The sequence below is a fragment of the Lissotriton helveticus genome, chromosome 12, assembly GCF_964261635.1.
Source record: "Lissotriton helveticus chromosome 12, aLisHel1.1, whole genome shotgun sequence".
NCBI lineage: Eukaryota > Metazoa > Chordata > Amphibia > Caudata > Salamandridae > Lissotriton > Lissotriton helveticus.
Window position 1 is genome coordinate 494,741,728 of NC_136073.1, and position 23,506 is coordinate 494,765,233.

Sequence of the window (23,506 nt, forward strand, 5' to 3'; positions counted from 1 at the left end):
CACTCCCTCGACCGGCACCACCACCAATCCCTTCGTTCACTCGGGACACTTAGGGGCTGCCCCAGACAGCCAGTCGGGAAGAGTGTCTCCTTCTCCGGTGTTCCCCTGGCTGCTGCGGCCGGCTCCCTCTGAATCCTGCCAAGTAGAAAGGAGTAGAAAGGATAGCTAAATTGTTCCCTGCAAGGGGGCACTGTTCCAGCGCACATCACTTATGGGGGATCAGAACCATCAGGGAAGGGGCCCCACCAGCAAGTGTGGCCGGCGTTGAAAGATCACCTCCGGCAGGGGTCATAGCTATCTGCTCGCTCGCCTCAGTCTGCTGCTTGTGGGATGCAAAACTTAATTCTGTGCCCCAGCTCCAGGCTTACTAGCCCAGGTCTACGAGTCCCCGGACCAAGTTTATGATGCTGTTGGGGCCACTGCTCATGAAACGGCGCTGCCCTCCAACCCACCAGCTCCAATAGGCCTCCTCTGCAGTTCGCCTCCAGGGGCCTCTGACACAGCTTCTGGGCCCTCACAGAGTTCTTTCTGTGTTTAATTGCATACCCTCAGCACTGTTACGGTGGGGCTCCATTATGGGGCACCCCCAGGCAGTGTCCCCGCCGTCTGTCAGGATCAAGCAGGGCATCGCAGGGCCCGACCGGCCCATGTTGGCTCCCTTTCCATGGGCTTTGCCCAACAACAGCTATAATCTCCCACTCACCGGGTCCACAACTCTGAGGGCTCGCTCCAGTGAGGGACAGGACGGGCTCTGCTCGTCAGCTTCTAGCGCCAGCTGCACTCAGCCTGACTGCAGACCAGGCCTCTATGTCTGAAAAGGGCCAGGCCCTCCCCTCCCCTCCAGTCTCAGCAATGCCAGCACAGGATGGCTCGCAGAGGGGGACCCTCAGACCATCCCGTCTGGCTGCACCAGCAGCCAGGGTATTTCTGTCGGTTCCGACGATGGGCCCTGAGTCCCCAGGACGCACAGGTGTTCCTGGCTGTGCCAGTCAGGGGTCATTAGTGCTGGGGTCTAATTCTGGGCCGCCCAGCGGTGTGGTGTGATCATCGCCTCCTCCGTCGCAAGGCAGCCACCGCAGGATCAGGTGCAGGCCCAGTCAACCGCAGAGGCAGGCGTCCCTAGGGGGTGATGTTTGTGCTCACACAGCACCCACGAAATTTCACGGGCTCCTCTGTGCCGCGCGGTGGGTGCACAGCAGCCTCTGGTGAGAAAATGACACCCGTCGATTGTCGCTTCTAGCTCCGGCTGTCTGGTGGCGCCAGCCTCTGCAATACAGGCTGTAGCTAGCTTTATCCTCTGCCACCAGTTGCTGAGGGTGGTCAGGACGGATCACTGAAATAATATCGAGGGACAGAATATCGACCATCAAAAATATCGTTGACAAAATATCGAGAGACAAAATATCGAGTTTCTATCTACAAACAGGTAAGTACAAAAATATCGAGTTAAAAATATCGTTTACAAAAATATAGTTGTAAAAAATATCGTATTTACTAAAAACAGTGTTAAATTAAATTAATATTAATAATTAATTACTAAAATATACTTAAAATTACTTAAATTAACTTATAATAATTAAATAATTAATGAAAGTTAAATAAATATTTTTTTATTTCATATTTATTAAAACATATATATATAGTAACAAAATATAATAAAATACCCAAAAACTGAAAACTGACCCTGAACCCTAAAAATACCCCTTTACCCAAAAACCCAAAACTGACCCTGAACCCTAAAAATACCCCTTTACCCCAAAACTGAAAACTGACCCTGAACCCTAAAAATACCCCTTTACCCAAAAACTGAAAACTGACCCTGAACCCTAAAAATACCCCTTTACCCAAAAACTGAAAACTGACCCTGAACCCTAAAAATACCCCTTTACCCAAAAACTGAAAACTGACCCTGAACCCTAAAAATACCCCTTTACCCAAAAACCCAAAACTGACCCTGAACCCTAAAAATAAAAACGAATTTTTTTACTATCTATATTATATACTTACATATTTTCACTTTCTATATTATTTACAGTCGATATTACTTCACTTACCTTAAAAACGATATTTTGGCTGTCTATATTCTGTCCTGTCGATATTTTGTCCAAACGATATTTTAAACTCGATATTCTGTCCAAACGATATTTTGGAGTCGATATTATGTCTGTGCACCGGTCAGGACCTCCCTGGAGCAGCAGCAGGTAGCCCTCGGCAATAGACAGTATGCAATGGGTCCTAGGAGGATGGAGAATGAGAGAGACATGTCTCACTCCATTGCCTCCTTGGCCACGCTCCCAGTTGGATCTATTTATGGCACCAGATTTCAAAGGCAATGGCAGTCTGTGTGCCCTACTTACAAATCTATTATCAGCCCGAAAAATTATGTTTACATCTGAAAATATCTCCATTTATATCTGCCAGCAATTCACAAAAGGTTTCATAGAAAGCGTAAGTGGATTTGCTACTGCAGATTTCTCTGTCAGAAGTGCAGAAAATCTGCAGTCATAAGTCCCACTCATTGGTTAGAGAGTGGGGCTTTCCAAGGCCTAGCTAGTATTGGTAGTTGAAGAATACCTGAAAACAGACATTTAAGGGCATTATTATTCTCTGATTTTTCCCTTTCCCACCATGAAATGGTCATAAAGATACTTCAGTCAAGGGTTGAGGTAACTCCCCTTGTGCAGCGCCCTTCCCAGCCTCGGTACCCACTAATTACTATGCCACAGATGGAGTTTAGTATAACAGGTCTTTATTTTTCTGAGCATAATCACAATCCAAACATTCTAAACCAGCATTCACTTCGCTATGCTCTAACATTTGCGTCACAAGGGTTCCATCATTGCTAACTCGCACGAGGCTACACCGAGCAGGATGGGAAGTGGAACGGATCACCCCTATTTGGTGGGGTGTAGAGGAAGAGTTTTGTTGGTGGGTGGGGAAAATGTTTCACCCATAGAGAAAATAAAACATCTGTATGTGTTTACACAGAAGACTAAATTCCCTCAGTGCAGCATTCTGTAAAATTCTGTATCAGGACGATGGGTCCCCAGGAAAGTAGTACAGTTCCAATATGTATGCCTGTAAGCCTTTGCCATATGCAAATTTCCAGGCATATACCTGTGAATGTTTGTGAAGAGAAGAAGCCCTGTAAATGTATTCTGAAGCAAAAATGTAAACGTTGGCTTGTAGTTTGGCTATTTAGTTTGAATGAATAGATACTTGTGTCATAGCCCACAGAGAATATGCACTAAGGGCCTAATTCAGAAAAGGTAAACTTGCACTTTTGTGTAAGTTTACAAGTGTTTCCTTTCACAAAGATATTTTACAAGTAGTATTTTTTTTCAGACTGTGGAGTCTCTGAACATAAAAAGAAAAGAGAGTCAGATCTTTATATGTGTGGAGACTCCGCAGTCGTAAAGATGCTACTATTAAAATACCTTGTTGATAGCAAACAGTCGTAAACTTATACAAAAGTGTAAGTTTACCTTTGTGAATCATAATGTCTATTCAGCAAGTTCATAAGGATCATCTTTACCACGGTGCATTCCGTCACTCTGCAAGAACCACAGGAGTAAGGGATTTTTCTAATTTGCATGGACATCCTCCAATTCAAATGGGAATGCCTTATATGGAATGAGCGGCCTCTTGATCTGAGTCTGTCTATTTTGAAATTATTTAATCTAGAACTTATGCACAAATTGCTGTTTCCACAGGAACACACATTCTTTAATATTGTCCCTATTTGTTGCTAGCTAGGTAGAGTTTTATTACCACATTTTTCAGCATCCCATTGACCAAAGAATGGCATATCAGATGTGTATGCTTCTTGGATTTTGTTTGTCCATGGCTGGTTCTGGTTTGGAGGTCATATTCTGTCTTCATCATTGATCATTTTACAAAACTCTTCGTGTGTTTTGCGAATTATTTCTTTGTGTGCTAATCACACTGGACTTTTTGATCCTATACGTTTGGAAGGAATACTACACCTTCCAAACGTATAGGAGCAAAACCGAGGATTTATCCAGTAACCTGTTCTCAAGTATCGGGGGTCCTCGGCCTTGACTTCATAAAAATCACTTCTACCCATGCATTTACAGAAAACTTTGAAGAGTTAACTTTTTCTGACGGGAGAATTCATGTTCTGTCTTCTGGATTGACACTCCCGGGTATTACGTATCTGATCTACTATTTCAGACGCTTGATCTTGCCGGACGAATGATAATGTTTCGTTTAGAGCCTTGAGAAAGTCGCAAAAACGCGACGAAACACATGTCGGCTGAGGCTGCATTAATATCATAACTACAAAACATCTGCCAAGAACTTTGTTTGCTGAACAGTCTGTACTAGAAGAATGTTGTATTAAACAATTTACCTGGTTGGGCTCAACCAGCTTTGAAATATCTATTGTTGTGCTCTGTCTATATGTTCATACCCTGACATAAAGATAGTTTACCTGACACAGGGCAATGTGAACAAACATGCACGATATTCAGGAGATTGACTCAAAACAATTACAGAGTAACCAATTTGAGCAAGCATTTGCAATGCAATAACTCTTGCATTTACGAGAGTTTGAGCTATTGGCATTGTAAATGACAATGCCTTTTATTTATTTGTTGTGTTTAAAACAGATAAATAAAAGGCATTGTCATTTACCATACCAATAGCTTAAACTCTCGTAAATGCGGGACCTATTGCATTGCAAATCCCAGCGCCCATGCTATAATATTTTAAAAAAATCATTAGGAGAGAGCGTGTCCTGCCTGCCACATCAGACAGGACAAAGCTATTTGAGGAAATAGTGCTCAGAGGCTGTAATTAAAGCCTACTGAGTAACAACACACGTAACAGGGTTTCGCCACGGGAGGTTACAAAAATGAGACAAAGCATTACTAAAAAAAGACTACTAAGCTATTGACCAATGAACAGCCACAGTTTACAGTGGAAAACGACACAAGCCAACGAGAAATATGGGTTGAGCTTTAAGTCCCTACCTGAATACAGCATGCCTCGCAGAGCAGCACATACCCTGCCCAGGCTCGACCTAAAAAGGAGGTCAGGAGAACACATGACTATGGAAACATTTCTTGGGTTGTAGTGTGGAAAATTAAGTAGTTGCTATTCAGACTTGGTTGGAAAAAAGTTCACATGCACATTTGCAAATTTCGATATTAAGGTCAGCATTAGGTCCAGAAATTCAATGGGACCTGGAAGGGAAAAAAGAAGGTAGTGCTTAGGCGTCTGTTCCAATATGGCGTAATGGCGTCAATTTAAAGTGGGAGCGCCAATATACAATTTCAACGGTATGCACTCCTCGTGGAGACAGGTACACAAACTGGAGTGGTCCACAAATTATATGCTCCAGTAATTGATGTGCTAGGGAACCTTGCAGACAAGCTTAGAAAACCATCAAAGTGGAAGTTTGGAAGCACACACCGGAGTCATGAAAGGAAAATAGAGAAAGGGAACAGCAAGCAAGGACAGCTGGTTGTGCTGCAATAAATAAAAGGACTGCTGCAGGGCAAAGTAAAGTAGCTGCTAGTTGAACTAGAAGCATTTGCAATTAACTCACGTCCTGAAATCGCACAGAAAAAAACAGTTGCACTAGTTCAAAATGGAAAAGTGGTACAGCTGCAATCTATGTCTGCAAAGGGCACACATTCTGCCTGCACACACAGTCACGTTGCAATGTGGCAGCGGTTGAGTGAGTAAGATGTTGCAGAACACAGGTATCTGTCCACAGAGATGTTGAAAAGAATTGGCACCAACTTAACAATGGCAATGAGTGGCACGTTATGCTCTGATTCTGCACATAGACTATAAATATACTAGATTGATCCTTTGTGACATATATTTTATGTGTTAAAGTTCGAGACAGGTTCACGTGTGAGTTCATCACCTAAGTAGGTAGAAGATATTGCCAGGTTGCATCCATATTCAATCACTCAACATTCACAAAAACCTGACTAAATCATAAGACACATATAAGGGGGTATGTTAACCGCATCGATGCGGCGCATTTTCCCGCTGTGCGCTGAGAAATGCAAAATCCCGCAGTTCTCAGCTCATCATGAGCGTACAAGAGGTGTACTTCATGACGAGCTGAGCTCGTCATGAGCGTCGAAGGGGTTAACAGAATAAGATAAAACTCTGATTAGGAAAATGTGTTCGTATTCACATGGCATGGTGCATTCCCAAGCTGATTCCAGATTTTCAAAATGTGCACTTTAGCATATAAAATCCAAAGACTGAGTCACAGAATCAGGACTGATGGAATTTAACACGACTGAGATGGATTTTTGAATGTTGACATTCTGGGCAGTGTGGTTGAATTCACACATTCACAAATGTATTGACAGCGACAGGTTTGTAGACATGTATGTGTGGGCGTAGCTGCAAAAGCAGGTTAGCACCAAGCAACTTAAATGTGCAAATGAGTATTTGTGTCACATATCTACAAACTGATTTAGGATCTGCATTCCTTAGTTGTATGCATTTGAGCAGGAGCAGGAGCAGGTGAAACAGGTGTCAAAAGTGAATTGGTGAGAATCTGTCATTTTATACCCTGTCCTTGGACTGACATTGGGTTAAAAAAAAGGATCAGAATTTGAAATGGGAAACTAAAGAAATCGTTGGATTATGCATCCCAAAAGAGAAAACGATCTGTGTTCGTGGTGTCCTCACTTCTCTCAACACTAAGCGTTGTCCAGGAAAAAAAGTGTGGGCTCCCCACAATGATTATGATTGCTGGATACCAGCCAATTATAACTGTCCTAACAAGGGCACCCTTTCTGTCAGCTAGAAAGGGTGGCCACCCTTTCAAACAAACAGATTAAAGGCAGATGTTAGGGCAATCCTGATTGCATGCTTGTAGCTCTTATGTTTACTTCAGGACTTGTCCGAAATGGTGGGTTTGATGGTAAAATTGTAGTTGTTCATTGACCGCTGTAAGACTATTGCCTAGAGTTTGGCCTCCTTTTTAGCCCATGCTGAAAAAATAATGTCTCACCACAGTGAGCCTTTAGAATCACATAAAAGTAAGCATTTGCTCCCAACCGATGAGTGATCCGACTTTAAAACTCGAGGTTTTGTTATTCAATCAAATTCTCTTTTTTCCTTTTCACGTTCAATAAGAAGCTTGCCACACTTGTATCTGTGCTTAATTATCTCTTGAGCAGATTGCGAGTTACTGTAATGGATACATATTTCCTACCAGTATTAGGCAGGCTAGAATTTATCCATGTCTGCAAATTATGAATAAAATATACATCATACCTTTTTTCTTTTCAACTTGTGTCATTGCATTTTCTGTTTCTAGTGCTCAACAACGTGTGGTCCGGGAGTACAACGGCGTGAACTGAAGTGTAGTGAGAAGGGAATTCATGGCAAACTCATTGCATTCCCTCATCGAAGATGCAGAAATGTAGAGAAACTGGTGATAGAACTTGAGCAAGCCTGTAATGTCGGAGCCTGTCCAACTCAAACAGGATACAGCAGCCTGTCAAGATGGTATTCTTCACCATGGCAACAGGTGATATATCATATTTGCTATAACCACCTAGGAGTGACTTTCTAAAACACATTCTAAAAGTATTGTTTGAATGATATATTTAGAATGTTCTGATAGATAGGCATCTCCTCTATTAACTGAGACATTTCTGTTTACAAACATGGCCACTTTTAATGAAATATTTAAAAATTACTCACAGTCTTTCTTATTTCACCATGAGTCCAAATAATATTTGGTGGTTATACTTCCTGCCCCTCTAAGCTACAGAAAATGGACAGGAGAGTAAAGCTGCTCACGCACTCCTTTCTCAAAATGCATTTTGTTTTCCACATCCATCTTCAATCTCTCCTAGAATGTTCTCTACAGAACCTAACGACAAACCTTTGCAAATGCCCTTGAAACCACTGGTGTTTACATCATTTCGTAAGATGGCTCAGAGAACAGTAGTAATTAAACCAGTGTTTATATGTTTCCTATATTTATGCAGTGTTTTTCTGTGGCGCACTCCACAGGGAGGCAACATTTACTGGTTAATATATTCATTATTTATTATTTGCTACATTACAAATATTGCTGTATTTTTTAACTTGACTCTACATCAGCAGATGTTAAATCAATATCATGCTACAAATTGTCAGCATAGAACTATTTGATAGCAATTTATTTTGTTTTTCATGTTTAATGTCATATCTCTTTCTTTGGTTTGAGCAGGAGGTATCTCTTAATTAGATATCGGCCACTATTCTATGCACCTAGCGTTATAGGTTTTGGACAAATGATGTAATTAGCTACATTTTGTATACGGGAAAGGTGCATGCGAAAATTGTTGTGATCATTATCTCAAAAACGTACATATGCATCTGTAATTGATATTCACACTGTAATGCATGCTGAAACATTACATTTTCAGTTTTCTGATCACTCGCCACTAACTACATGTCATGTGCAGATCTGAAGTTGTGGAGTAAAGTATGAATGTTTTGCTTTCTTTTTGGCAGTGTACAGTGTCCTGTGGAGGGGGCATACAGACACGAACTGTTCAGTGTCTACGACATGGAAGACCATCAGCTGGTTGTTTGCCTGCTCAGATGCCTAGTTCATCAAAAGCCTGCAATACTAACTTCTGCCCTGTGGTTCAAATTAAAGGTACAGCATAAAACAACAACAATTCTCATGTACCCACTCTGACTGTCAATGCTGAACGTTTTACAGTAATAAAAAGTTTAATTATTGATAAATTTGGTAAATAGGGTGCATAACAGTTATTGGATTTGCATCTGTAAATGTAAAAATCTGCATCTGTAAAGCGCCAACTACTCACCCTTACGGGTCTCAAGGTGATGGGGGCCGTCATGGAAATTAAGTGAGCTATTTGCCCAGAGTCACATGGTGCTGAGTCGAGGATCAAACCATAAGCCCTGTGCTTTGAAGTTAGCTGCACTGGCCGCTGCACCACACCTCTCTCATCTGAGATAATCTCTTTTCCTAGCCGTGTTGTACCAGCTCCATTGTCAGTGCTAATGTTTGCACACGATTACCATGCATTGGAAAACTACAAATTATATTACTTTTAGGATTTTAGAATTATCTTCCACTTGAAACCAGATAGGAATGGAGCACTGTTAGGTGACACAACAATAATCTACGAACTTTTAAATAGGAAGGTCAGGATAGCAACATTTCTCTATACAAACTATCCATAATTAATTGTAGGAAGCACTGAAATGTCCGGACTATTTATTTAAGGAAAAGCAGCTATGACTTTATGATGCATTATGGTTTCCTTACCATATGTAAACTTTAACAAAACATTCCCTGAACAAACGTTTATAAATGTATTCTGTAGCTGAATTCTAGAACAAAGTATAATGTGTCTCAAAGGGAAATCATACCTTCCTGAAGGTAGATTTTATCTCCTTTTCAAAACGAAAACACAACATTTCAAATCTTACACAATGTTGCAACAGGTTCCTCTTCCAATGTGCAGCATAATCTATGTCATGGCTAAGAAACAGTAGCATAAAGACACAGAATAGGAATTTTACATTTTAAACTAGATTGTGCCTCAACTCATATGAAATATTGTTAGACCTGGCACCTTTGGCATGTTTTCCCCCTGTCGTTTTTGCTTATGACCTCCTGTTTTTGACTGTGTACTGCATTTCGTTTTTACTGGTTTTAGGACTCTGGACACTTTACCACTGATGATCAGTGCTAAAGTGCAGTTGTTCACTGTGTAAATTGTCTTCCTTATTGGTTTATCTATGATTTGCATATTTGATTTACTGGTAAGTCCCTAGTGAAGTGCACTGTATGTGCCCAGGGCCTTTAAATCAAATGCTATCAGTGGACCTGCAGCACTGATTGTGCCTCCCACATGAGTAGACCTGCAACCAGGTCTCAGACCTGCCACTGCATGTTTGGGTGTGGGGTGTGCAGTTTTGTACTGCCATGTCGACCTGACAAGTGCACTCACTTACCAGGCCCAAACACTCCCTTTTACTACATGTAGGAGACCACTAAGGTATTCCCAAGGTAGTCCCTTGGGCAGGGTATAGTGTATTTAAAAGGTAGGAAATTAACTGGTGCGTTTTACAGGCCCTGATAGTGAAATACGGCTAATTTTGATTTTCACTATTGCAAGGACTATCTCTCCCAGAGGTTATCATTGGAGCTGCCTTGCACATCTTGCAAGTTTAACTTCAGATTGGGAAGAATTAGAGATTTGGAGTTCGGGGTCCCTTACCTCACATTTAAAAAAACTACATCTTTAAGTGACATTTGTTTTTAGATGGTGTGTTTGAAAATGCTACTTTTAGAAAGTGCACAATAAGAAAAGTAGCCACCAGATTCAATGTTGTCATCTATTTAATCAGACAAAGGACCCAACATTGATTCATTGGTCCTGGTAAGTTATTTAACCACTTGTTTCACTTGTTTCTAGTTTTTCAATATCATGAACGTCTAAAATTAAGATAACGCTTTCTGTTTTAACACACTACTTTATATTGATTGGACATAAAGTAAACGGCAGTACATTAAATACACAAAAACAATAATAAAACAATCTGAATTGAACACCAGTCAGACTTTTTTTTAGAAAGTACATACATGGAGTAATCTTAATTCATATGATTTATATAGTTCTGTTTGTTATGATGCAGCCCATTTGGATAAAGAATTTTCAGAAGCAAAGCCAACTATGGGAACATATTACAAAGTGACCCTCAAGGCTGCTTATGTTCATAATTTAAAAGATCCTCAATGGTAAAAGAAAGTGGGCATTTTCTCGCTTCACCATTCTGTGTCTCTGCCTGCCTGTGGAATCCAAGTCTGAGGGAGGGTGACAGTTGGGCTGATTGTGTATTCACTCTAGACAGTCACTCAAAGGGAGCTAAGGTGTGTCCTGCATATCCTGATGGCCCATCACCAGGTTGATGGGTCCTCCTGGGCTAGAGTGGTAGGAGAAGTTGCCACTGATACCTGAATAGGGCTGTGCCTCTCCTCACACAACACTGCCTCCACCCCTCTGAAGTGTGTCTGGAGCCAGGGCAGGGAAAGGCAGGGTCTTGTGTACTACAAAGACTTTCCTTTAAAATGACCCTACTTCGGAAGCTGAAGGTAGTATAAGTACTGGAGCTGTGAAACCATAACTTGAGAACACTTCATGACTAAGAGGACATTCTGCCAGGAAGAAGAGTTCAATGCTTAAGGAGGGAATCGGCTCTGCTTGCTGCTTTGTTGTGCTGTACAAAAGACTGATTTGCATATAGCCATGTCTGAACTGGGGTGGCAGAGTGGGCTAAAGAACGGTGATGGATCAAACCCACATCTTTTGACTGGGTGTGAGTGTTTGATTGGTTCTGATGCTCCGTCCATCACCACCCCCTTTTGTACCGCTTTTGGCCGCCATAAGTGTGGCAGGGTATGCTCAGACGTGAGTCCCTTGCTCACTTTGCCACTGGATTCAAGCAAGCCGGGCTGAAGACGGCTAGAATGCCAGAAACCGGTCCTCGGAAGCTTGTTTCCGGTCCAGGGAAGGCATGGCTTGGCAGTTCGGGCTGGACTGTTCCCATGAGGCACAGGGTCAGACTGATTTGCATATAGCCATGTCTGAACTGGGGTGGCAGAGTGGGCTAAAGAACGGTGAAGGATCAAACCCAGATCTTTTGACTGGGTGTGAGTGTTTGATTGGTTCTGATGCTCCGTCCATCACCACCCCCTTTTGTACCGCTTTGTTGTGCTGGCCTGCTACTTACTGCTTCTGTCCTGGGAGTAAAAGGACTGGACTTTGCTTTCTACAACCTGTTTTGACAGGTTCTCCAAGGGCTTGTGCGTACTTGCCTCGTGTTAAGAAGTCTCAGGGCCATAAAAAACTTCACCTACCAGTTCCTGGTCTCTTCTGCTGATAGCCCTGACTTGCAAATGGTGCCAAATCCAGTTCCTCGGCCCTTGAAGTAGAATCTGCTAATCTGAGAATAAAATCCCCGCATCAACTTTCAGCACCTGTTTTTCTGACACAGGAATGCCATGCTGGTTGAACAAACAATGCACCCCCACTGTGTGGCTGAAGAATTGATGCAGCGCTTGCCGTTTGGCTGAAAGATCACCATAACCTGAGTCCCAAGCACTGTGTCACTGATGTCCGTGGCTCAAGCTCTGACTCTGGCACAGGCCCTGCTGCACGGTTGATGAATCTATGCATCACTTGCTTCGGGTATACAACCTTTACCACGCAACTTTTACCACGACCTACCTTTACCACGCAACTTTTACAACGTAGGACCCTTTACCACGCATACCATTACAACGCTGGTATTTACAACGCAGGTACCTTTACAACGCATACCATTACAACGTAAGTATTGGTAAGTATATAATTTTATTTAAAATATTTTAGGTTTGGGTTTTGGGTAAATGGGTATTTTTAGGGTTCAGGGTCAGTTTTCAGTTTTTGGGTAAATGGGTATTTTTAGGGTTTAGGGTCAGTTTTCAGTTTTTGGGTGCAGGGGTATTTTTAGGGTTCAGGGTCAGTTTTCAGTTTTTGGGTGCAGGGGTATTTTTAGGGTTCAGGGTCAGTTTTCAGTTTTTGGGGTACAGGGGTATTTTTAGGGTTCAGGGTCAGTTTTCAGTTTTTGGGGTACAGGGGTATTTTTAGGGTTCAGGGTCAGTTTTCAGTTTTTGGGGTACAGGGGTATTTTTAGGGTTCAGGGTCAGTTTTCAGTTTTTGGGGTGCAGGGGTATTTTTAGGGTTCAGGGTCAGTTTTCAGTTTTTGGGGTACAGGGGTATTTTTAGGGTTCAGGGCTGGGTTTGGGTTTTGGGGTTCAGGGGTATTTTTAGGTTTTAGGGCTGGGTTTGGGTTTTGGGGTACAGGGGTATTTTTAACATATATATTTAAAAATTAATAAATAAATATTAATATAAATAATTAAAATATTAAATATTAAAATAATAATTTATTAATTTAAAAAAATATTATTCATAATTAAATTATTTTACCATATTATTTACTTACCTATAATTACGTTCTAATGGTATGCGTTGTAATAGTACCTGCGTTGTAAATACCAGCGTTGTAATGGTCTGCGTGGTAAAGGATCCTGCGTTGTAAAAAATGCGTGGTAATGGTCTGCGTGGTAAAAGACCGCGTGGTAACGTCATATATCCCTTGCTTTGTGGCCATGAAATCGACACAGTACCTGTTACGACACATAGACACAGCGCGTCTGGATTTTTGACTCATCATCCCTGGGCGCCAAGTTCTTCATCGACATTGCCAAGCAGTAAGGAACTGAGGCCACATGTCGAGAGATTGAAGCCTCTCCTCCCCTCACAGTAAGGAACCAACTGATCACCTCCCCTGCCCGGCAGTAAGGAACCACCACATCACCTCTCCAGGGAGTAAGGAACTGATGCAGCGCTTTGCTTTTCCGGTGCCTCACTTCCCCTGCATCTTTCATCTTGGATTTTGACACATCCTAGGTACTTTTTGCTAAAAGTGGCGCATCCATAGTTTCTTATGGACTGAACTATTTTGAATCTTTTGAAAGTGATATCTTTACTTGTGTATGTTGGATTTTTGTCATTTTGGGCTTGTTTTATTCAGATAACTATTAGTTATTTTTCTAATCTGGTGTGGTGGCCTTTTGCAGTGTTTTCACTGTGTTACTGTATGTGTATGTACAAATTCTTTAAACATTGCGTCTGAGATAAGCCTGACTGCTCATGCCATGCTACCAAGTGGGGTGAGCAGGGGTTATCTTCGCTGTGTTACTCCCTTACCCCCTGACTGCTCATGCCATGCTACCAAGTGGGGTGAGCAGGGGTTATCTTCGCTGTGTTACTCCGTTACCCTGACTAGAATAAGGGTCCCTACTTGGACAGGGTTCAAACCACTGCCAACTAGTGACCCCATAACAAATATCATAAAAGCAAAAAAATATAAAACTGTAGCAATGTCAGCACTTAAATAATAGGGTAAAGAAAAGCTGAATGAGCTTAATGAAAAAACGAATTGTCTTAAAATGAATAATAATTATGTCCTACCTGGATTAACTTAGAAGAACTAACCATTAAAATATCAGAATGAAAAGCATTGAACAGGTATATTATATGCATTAGGCATAAAAATGAAGCAGTTTCCAAAGAAAGTACTAATTCTCATTCTAAAATAATACTTATCTGAATTAGTGCAGATGTACATTGTTTTGGAATTTACAAACATTCCTGGTAGTATGCTTAAAACACAGTGTCTAGGTAAGGTTGCCAGGTGGTTAACTTGGAATGTCAATGGATATATTTCACAGGCTCTCACTTCCCCAATTCATTATTGTACTAAAGTGGAATATTATGGAGTGTAGGAGTTAGTCCTCACCACGTAACATTATCACAATACCCCAAAATTGGTCCTTGGATTCACACTGATGAATCCTTAGCTCAGTCCTGGTAGAGTGGCAAGAACAGTCAGGCTTTACTAGAGGAACATGTGTTCAGCATTTCAGTGAAACAACATGGATGCTAAGTAGCTGTCAGGACTCAAGAGAAATCCAATACCAATTTATAAAACACAAATGTATTTGTATCTCAATTTAGACACCAAAACAAAGTGAATTGCATATATACTACCGGAATTATAGTTTTTAGAAGTGATAGAAAGGCAATGCCAAATAATACAGAGAACATTTAACATTGCAGTCAAAGGGAAAAACACTAGTTACAATCGGTCACCTGCAGGTCGAATTGCCTTGTACCCTTGCAGGGTAAAGGTGATGTGGGTCCCAGGACCAAGCATCAACAGTCAGTTACATTGTACCTGGCCTATGGAGCCGGGGTGCAGAGTTGTCCTGGCTGTCCCTGGTGCTGAACAGGAGCAATGGGAGAGCTGCTTTTAATGCTGAGACTGTGCTGTGGATGAAAAATATACAAAAAGACAACGGCACAGTGGTTGCTGACATCGGTCGCAAGATGGATGGTGTTCTCTCTTAAGGTAGCACCGAATGAAGGTGTCCACTACTGGACTGACAGCCAACAAGCCTCGGCAGAAGAAAGTAGAGCAGACAGTAACTTGACATCCGGTGGTCTAGGGAAATGCAGTAGCTGCCTGTACCTTTGTGAAAGGCAGGACTACAGCTCCCAAAATGCACTAGGCCATCTGGATTTGGGCTATCCCTCTGAGGGCCCAATGGCCATCCATTCTTCGCATCTGGAGCATTATTTTACCTGCAGTTTGCAGAGTACTAGTGCCACTAGTTCAATAGAGTCTGATGGTGCTTCAAGCTTCCACTGGGGTCCCTCTGTCTCAGCAAACCAAGAGTTAGCCCAGAACAAGTCTTGCTCAGTCAGTTCTAAGAGTGTTGCCACAGGTGCAGGGTATACCTTTTTTGCTTTGGGCAAGTCTTGTCGCTGGTGTGGGTCTCTTCTTCTGTCCTCTTTGATGCAAGTAGTTCAGAACTGAGGTTCTGGTGTCGTGTAGGGGTCACTTAAATCCTAGATTAAATGGAGTTGTGGGTTGTGGGAGCTATTAGGCAATGAGTAGCTAGTCCAGGCAGCAGCCTGCCCCTAAGGTGATCACGCCCAGGGGAGTGGGTCATCTTTCTGTCCTCTTTGATGCAGGAAGTTCAGAACTGAGTTTTGGGTGTCATGGAGAGCTCACTTAAATCCTAGATTAAATGGAGTTATGGGGTGTGGGAGCTAGTAGCCAATGAGTAGCTAGTCCTGGCAGCAGCCTGCTTGTAAGGTGACCACATCCGGGGTGTGGGTCATCTTTTCCACCCAGAACCCTCTATTCTGCCACTTCTAAAGATGGCAGAAATCTAATTGTATTGTACAGACCAGGCTGCTCACCCAAGAGGTGTGGCTAGCTTTCTCAGGGTGTACACCACCTGCATAACTAAGTTCCTGTCTGCCTAGCTGACAATGGGCCTGATGCAGAGGGAGGGATGTTTCATTAACTGTGAGGCAGCCCTGATACATAGCAGAGACATTGTAGTCTTTGAAGCTTGCAACCTTCATGTGCCACTTCACTAGTCTGTTTGGGAGGAGGGAGGTGTGACCTCCTTCTTGCCTGAACCTTTGATCCTGATTCCTGGGAGTGATCACACTGACTGGCAGAAGGTCAGAATCCTGTCTTGGCAGCAGCAAACGTGGGGAGCGCGGGCTTTGCAGCCGGAGCACAGGGAGGCTGGGGAAACCAGATATGCAACATCAAAGGTAGCCTCCTGGGTGCATGCCACATCACCCAGGGCACAAGAATCATGTCAGGGGTGAGAAGGCATGTTGTTTGATACCAAACATGACATATTTAGGCAGTACCATAATGGAGCTGCCAACCTTTGGTTTGTCCGGGTGCCAGCCCATGCTATTCCATGGAACATCTATCACTTATAGTGCTTTTTAATGGTAAAGTACTCTATAGGAACATATCAGCATGCACTTACATGTCCACACCTTTGATATATTACACCCTGCCTCCTGGGCTTTAGGAGGGTCTCCATAGGGGTGCCCGGCATATATCAAAGATGGTGCATTGACAGGCCTAATGTCTGTAGTTTCTTTGGGTCACTCAGGGTGGCACAAACAGTGCTGCAAGCCTAGGGGACTCCTTTACCACCCATGGTTTGGGTTCCACTGGTACCATGTACTAGGCACTTGTAAGGGGTAAGAGTCCTTACCAATTAGGGTTAACAACTTACACATATCAGTTTTGGGGGAATAGCCCTGGCACGTGGGCCTGGTAAGCTGGCTCCAGTGCATTGTCAGAGTCAAAACCAGCATCTAATAGTCCAAATTAAGCAAAAAGTGGGGGGCATCTGCAGAAAGCCCTTTTTTCTTACAATTATTGTACATCGTATAGACTCAGGCAGTGGGGAACTAAGCCTCAAGTGCAAAATGCACATTTTACTTTTTCTCCATGCGGAACAGGTCTCCCTCCTCCCACCATAGGACCTCCTTTCCCTACATCTCTTCCAGGTTTGGAGGTGATCCATTCCTCTTCCCTTCTTTGAAGGAGAGTTACTCCAGTTCTTTGATTGTAAAGATCTCCAGCTAATTCTTTTGATTGAAAGAGTCAGATCAGAGTTTGTGAATTTCCACAAACAAACCAATTTGTTGGAGTTCAAAAACTTAAAAGACTATGCACACCTTGTTCCAACCTCTTCCCCCTTAATTGTGAGATGTTATTGTCTATTTCTTGCAGTTGTAGTTGTAGTAGAGAAATGGTCTGAAATAACTCTCCTACCAGGATTCCTTTTATGAATTCCTGCCAGGTGTAAATGTAGACATTTATGAGATGTTAACATACATTTGTGGCTGAAAATACCTTTCTAAATGTTTTGTTTTGTTTATGTAGATTAGTTAAAGTGTATAGAGCCAAGGGGCCCTTTATAATTCTCACAATCTCAACGGTTTTCAAAGAATTTGATAGTATTTGTAGCATTACATCAAATCTAAATATAGAATCTAAGGGCCTGATTACAAGCAAAGGCACTATATATTGCACATGATCGGGCCTCTCGAATTATGTGGCAGGAAAGGGCCAAATTATGTGGCAGTGTTGAGTAAAGTATGCATAAATGAAAAACAAATTATGTGGCATAATGTGGCACACTTTGTAATAGTATCACTTCATCATTTCATTTTTTTTTACTTGGTAACACTGTATTGGCACTGGTTGCACCTCAATAGTACCAGCTTAACGCCCAAATATAGCAATAAGCAACAAAGGTGACCAGTCCAGCTTTGCAAAGGGCCATCCACAGCGCAGCAACATGTGTTGCTGAATATTTAGCAAATTTTTGTTAGAATCTGCAGATCATGGGACAGATGGATGGATTATGTGGCAAATGCTGCAAATTTCTATTCATGCAAAAATTGCTGCTGCCACACAATCACTTAATTCCAGTGGCCCCGCACATGACAAATAACAATATCACAGGGTACGTTATTTATTGGGTGTGATCAATAACATCTCTTACAAGTTCATGGCAAATAACATGCAGATTTTTGTGTTTAACGCAGCAAAATCTGCATGATACGGTGAAAACTGTATGGTTTCACCTGTTAAAATTCGGTAAATTTCACCTGGATTAATTTAGCAAAGGCTGAGTTATTTAGCGCATCTGGGGCCATATGTATCAAGCTAATTAGCTAAATGGTATGTATCAAACATGTTTAATGCAAAATAAGGAATAGCAAAATTTGCTATTCCTTATTTTGCGATTGCACTTAAGGAATCACAAATTTTGCGATTCCTCAAATGCAATGTATCAAACAAAAAATATTCAAAAAATGCCATTACGGATTCGCAAATTACCACCAACTTCTAGTTGGTGGTAAGTTGCGAATTCTTTTCAAAAAGCTTTTTTCCAAAAAACCAAAGGTGCCATATGACGCCCATACATGCCCTTAGGGCATGTATGTGCGCCATATGGCCCCAAATTTCTTTTTCAGGGGTGCAGCAGGGTGTTCTTGAGACACCCCTGCACCCTTGAAAGAATTCCTAATTTGCGATTAGCAAATTGCTAATCGCAAATTGCCCCTTCATTCCTATGGGCCTCCTGGCCCATAGAAATGAATGGGTAATTTGCGATTAGCAATTTGCTAATCGCAAATTAGGAATGGTAAGGAATCGCTATTAAAAAGCGATTTTGTACATACATACCGTTTTGCGAATTCCAAATAGCGATTCCTTAAAATTCGCTATTTGGAATTCGCAAAACGGGACTATGATACATATGGCCCCTGATGTTTATCAGACGCGTTAAATACTTCCAAATTCGCAATTCCGACCCATGTGTAAACAGGAGTCTACGCCTGGGTCAAAATATTCAGAGGAACTCGTAATTAGGCCCTCAGTAGTTTTGGAAACAGCCAGACAGCCTAATAAATGCAAAACAGCTCACTCTTTACTGATAGCGGAATACTGCAAACAAAAAAGGAAAAATAGACTGCTCTTGGCACCACGAACGGCCTATGGTCTGCTATTAACATAATCTCTTCAATTTCAGAAAGTTAAACTTGACTTCTGGTTGCCGAAGGGGAACCTAAAGAAATGGCTGGACAGAGTTACCCGAGAAAATGTCTTTTTATTTGTAGATCAAAGAGCACATTTATATAATATAGTAACAGGGCAAAGCAGAAAAAAAGGCAAAAAACTGTACTTTAAGTAAAAAAATTAAAAAAAATCATTTGGCTCAGATGAGGGTATGTTGGAATAGGGACCTTAACTAAATTCCGAGACATTTGAAGGAGCAAAAAATGCCTGGATAATGCTATAGTGTAAACTTGTGCTTACTCCCAATAAAGTAATGGCATGAAAAAACATTTACTTTACACTGCTGCTGTCAGTGTATTCCCAGAGCACAATTGCGACCAGGGCATAGGCAACAGTTTCAGGGTGTAAGTACGTTTCAGAATCTGCAGAATTGATGACCCGAGGAACAACACATTACCACGATAAGCTTGCTCAAATCAACAGAAAGAATCCTGGATTAATCCAAATGTCACATTTCTGTGTACTCTGAGCTGAGCAGGAAGGCACGAGTACCTCTGAAACATTCATCCAGAGGTTGGCAGCTGCTCCAGAAAGGCAGTAACCACCAATGAGAACTTTTATCATTGACAGCTGCTGTCTGCTATAAAAATAAAAGCATGAAACCACTAAACACAGATTCCACACAGAGATTTAAGTGCTTTTCTAAACTGAGCATGGCATCTATACCACAGACACATTTCTCATGCATTATGAGAGAATAAAGGTTCAAAGAAGAAACCCGCATCTGAGTCGAAGTAAGAGACTAGTGAATGTAATGCTGAATTATGAACCATTAGAAGCATAATAATTTGGCAAAGTAAATGTTTTTATAGGGGGGGCGACATTTTCTGTTTGCAGTGCATGTGCATGTCTTACCACTACAATAGCACTGCATCACAGAGCCTTCATTGGAACATCCAAAGTACTAATATCAACATTGGAGGTAGTTTTTTTAGGATCAGATGCAGCCAGGACCTGTCAGTACAGCAACTGGCTAGCTGCAACTCCTACATGTACATTGAGAAACTCCAAAACTAAGGATTGGATTAGTTGCAAAGGAAATAGTCTGAATTTTAAAATATAAACCTAGTAAGTGTGTCTTAAAATAGATTAGAAGAGATAATTGTTTAGAGCAAACATGGAGTATTAATACGTCATTAATAATTATGTAGTCAATGTGGGCATTGGAACCAGCTGCATAGACTTATACCGACTCAGAGAAAAACTAAGACTTGCCAATGTTAAAACAGATTTATAGACCCTAAAAAACACACAAACTTAAGCTATTTTGTCATGAATTAATTGTCCTTGCTTTATCCTCTGACTTCTGTTTGAAAGAAATAAAGACAATTGTCTCCAAATGCTTGGAAACTGCCTGGTAAACCTTACTATGCACATTAATCAGCGGTGTAGATGGGTCCAAGAGGGCCTGGAAACCCATGTCACCTTTATCAAAAAACAAGCAAAGTGAATTATGATGGATATTTAGTATTACATATTTTCTAATGTGGAAACTCTGCATCTAGTTAATCTATATATTCTCTTAGAAAATTCTCAGACTTTTTTGTCAGACCAAACAAGATGAGTGTCGAGACGTGGCAGGATGTGAGTTTGAATAGACATTGGCTGCAGTTCACAGCATTTTCAGCAAAACTGAAGTGAAGAATTACTTTAGTGTACTGATAGTAGACTGATGGAGTACAAGTATGTGTGTGTATGCCTGAGCCTACATTTATCTGTGTGAGCATTTCTGTGTGCTTGGGCTATGCGGTATGATTTTAAGGCAGGACTGTGAGTGCTTCGCTGGTCTGTCTACAATCGCTCATGAACTTTGTCATGCCTTAGGATGATAGTGAATTACTGGAAGAGGTGCCTGAAAGATAGGAAACTGTACACAATAGGACATGCCCCAATGCTAATATGATATAGCCACCCAGCTTTGGTTTTTTGCATGCATCGGGGTGGCCTGAAATGTTAACTCAGCTACATTGACATTATCCCTAAAAATATTTCTTTGGGATGAAAAATATTTGTTTCATGAAGAGAGGTTCAAATATCCATTTTGTCCACAATTGGAAAAGCCATAATTATATTTCCCTCATCAGGCTGTAAGTGTAATAGGTAGTATGCAAAGACCCTACCACATATATGTGTATACTTTAGCCCATCCATAAGCATACAAATAACTTGAGTGCTAACACACACTCCAATCCTAAACCTAACTATGAGCATTAAAATAATACTAACCTTGAACATAATCCTAAACCTACCCCTAATGCCAACTATAACTGAAATACTAAATTAGAACATAACCCTGAACAAGTTTCTAATATTTAATAGGCTTTCTTGGTTTTGCTTTCTCTATAATTATCTTAATAATATTTGCTTCCTTTTCACATAATTTTGTATGTCACATTCGAATGGTAATGTTAACTGACAATAGAGAGGAAAACAAGTTGAAGTTCATTGTAAGTAAGTGCTGCTGCTGAGTATAAAACCTTAGAAGTTAGTGAATGGAAAATTACACAAATTATTCTTTGAAAAAATGTTGGTCCTGAAAAATAGTAGCTACTGCAAATATTTATTGAATATTGATCAGCATTAAAAATCTAAACGCAATTCGCTCTCTTTCTGTTTCAGATGATCCGTCCTGTGTGGATTTATTCAGCTGGTGTCATTTGGTCCCTCAACATGGTGTTTGCAATCACAAATTTTATGGCACGCAGTGCTGTAAATCATGCACAAAGAAAAACCTCTAGCAGTATCACATTTTGCCCTTTAAGTGATGTGATGTTTTCACATTTTGCTAGAGATAATGTCTGAAAGCAGAACAGTATGTCATGGAATACATACAAGTGTATGAAGAGCCAGCCCATAGTGGACAGTTCTGAAAGAAAGTTCTGCGGTGGTACTCCTCAAGCACTCTGACCAGCTGTGTTGGATGAAAGCTTTCACATTGGGACATTCTGAAAAAGTATGCCTTGTGGAGCCTAAATGCTGATATTTCCAGTGGAAATACCGTCCTCAGGTTACCCTGTAAGAGACAATTGGTTATGCTGCCTTTCTAGGTGCCTGGCGCAAAGGGACAGTGACTCGAGTCACAATGTGCTTGAAAACGTGTTTACTCATGATGCTCAAGGTTAAAAATGAGCACTTGAAAAGTTAGGTGAAAGTAACCATGGTCATGTAAATGTATTATTTGCACTTTCAGAAGTTCAAAACCCAAATTATTCATCAGGTTTGTGCACTGCAAACATATTTTGCAAATGGGTTCTAAAAACACAATTACTAGGTTTGATATAAAGAGATGTAATATTGGTGATGAAGGTCACTTTTCCCTTAAATGGGTCCCTCCATTTTACATAGCCTCTCTTTCTGATACAAACACAATCAATCACTCATAATCACCTCAATCACTTGGCATGAGAAGGTTTCATGATTTTCAAATTACAGTTGGGATAATGCATTTTGTGATCTTGCTGTTTCTTTAATATGCCTTATGGCCCACTGCTGAGGGCTATAGCGGCTGTTAAAAACCCTGAGTCCGCGTTATAGGCCAGAGAAGCAGGCGAAGGCCTATAACAAGGGAGAAGGCCTTTAACAACTGGTACAGCCCAAGGCAGAAGGGCTATATGGCTATTAGAACATTACACCCACTGAGGGTAGAATGTTGTAAATTAAAAAAGGAGAAACAGAAAGACAAATATTGGATTGTTGAAGCAGAAGGTTTATACCACTCATTATAAGCCCGGAGCTCTCCATTGTCTTTAATGGAGATCCCAACATTCCAATGTTCTACTAATAAAAACACAATGCTCATTAGTTATGCCCCCTATTGAAAAGATGGTGGTATATATACATTGATAGCCTTGGAGTAGAGTCCAAGATTAATCTCTTTATCTAGTACAAAATATTTTCCCCACCATTCTCTGCTTTCAATTTTTGTGTATGTGTTGTTTCTGGGCTACTAACGAACACATGGGCAAACACAATTCTTTAACCTGCACCACTTAACATTCACACTCACTAACATACATGTACAAAACAATTCAGCTTCCACCTAGATATCACAGGTTTAGACATTTTGTGTAAACTTCAAATCAAACCTGTTTGCTGACTCATATGAAAGGTAATTTTCTAACTTTGTGCATTTCAACTAAATAGCTTCAGACTAATTTTACAATTTCTAAAAAATGCTCATCATGCATAATTTTTTAGTGGGGAGAGACTTTGTTTCTTCCAGTGTAATTTTCTACCTGCTACCTGCACTGAACAACCTCCAGGTTTCATGCTAGACTTGATGCTATGTCTATTGCTATCAAACTGCTGCAGACTCTGTAATTGATAATGTGCTTTGAAATCCATATCAACTGCCTTTCCGATTCCAGGTTTAATATTAAATGTCTATAGGTTCTTAGCACCTTTAAACAGGGGACAATTGAGAGTTACACATCTGTTTTTGTCA

General features: G+C 41.2%; 1 protein-coding gene across 1 annotated transcript in view; it reads left to right on the top strand.

Moving 5' to 3' along the window:
- The window catches only part of ADAMTS18 (ADAM metallopeptidase with thrombospondin type 1 motif 18), a 386,340-nt gene extending 363,740 nt beyond the window's left edge, over nucleotides 1–22,600 (top strand). The window contains exons 21-23 of the mRNA XM_078668828.1: nucleotides 7,319–7,531; nucleotides 8,509–8,656; nucleotides 21,682–22,600. Of these exons, the coding sequence (XP_078524954.1) occupies nucleotides 7,319–7,531; nucleotides 8,509–8,656; nucleotides 21,682–21,800 (480 nt within the window). The 3' untranslated portion in view covers nucleotides 21,801–22,600. The remainder of the gene's footprint in view (nucleotides 1–7,318; nucleotides 7,532–8,508; nucleotides 8,657–21,681) is intronic.
- The last annotated feature ends 906 nt before the right edge of the window (nucleotides 22,601–23,506 follow it).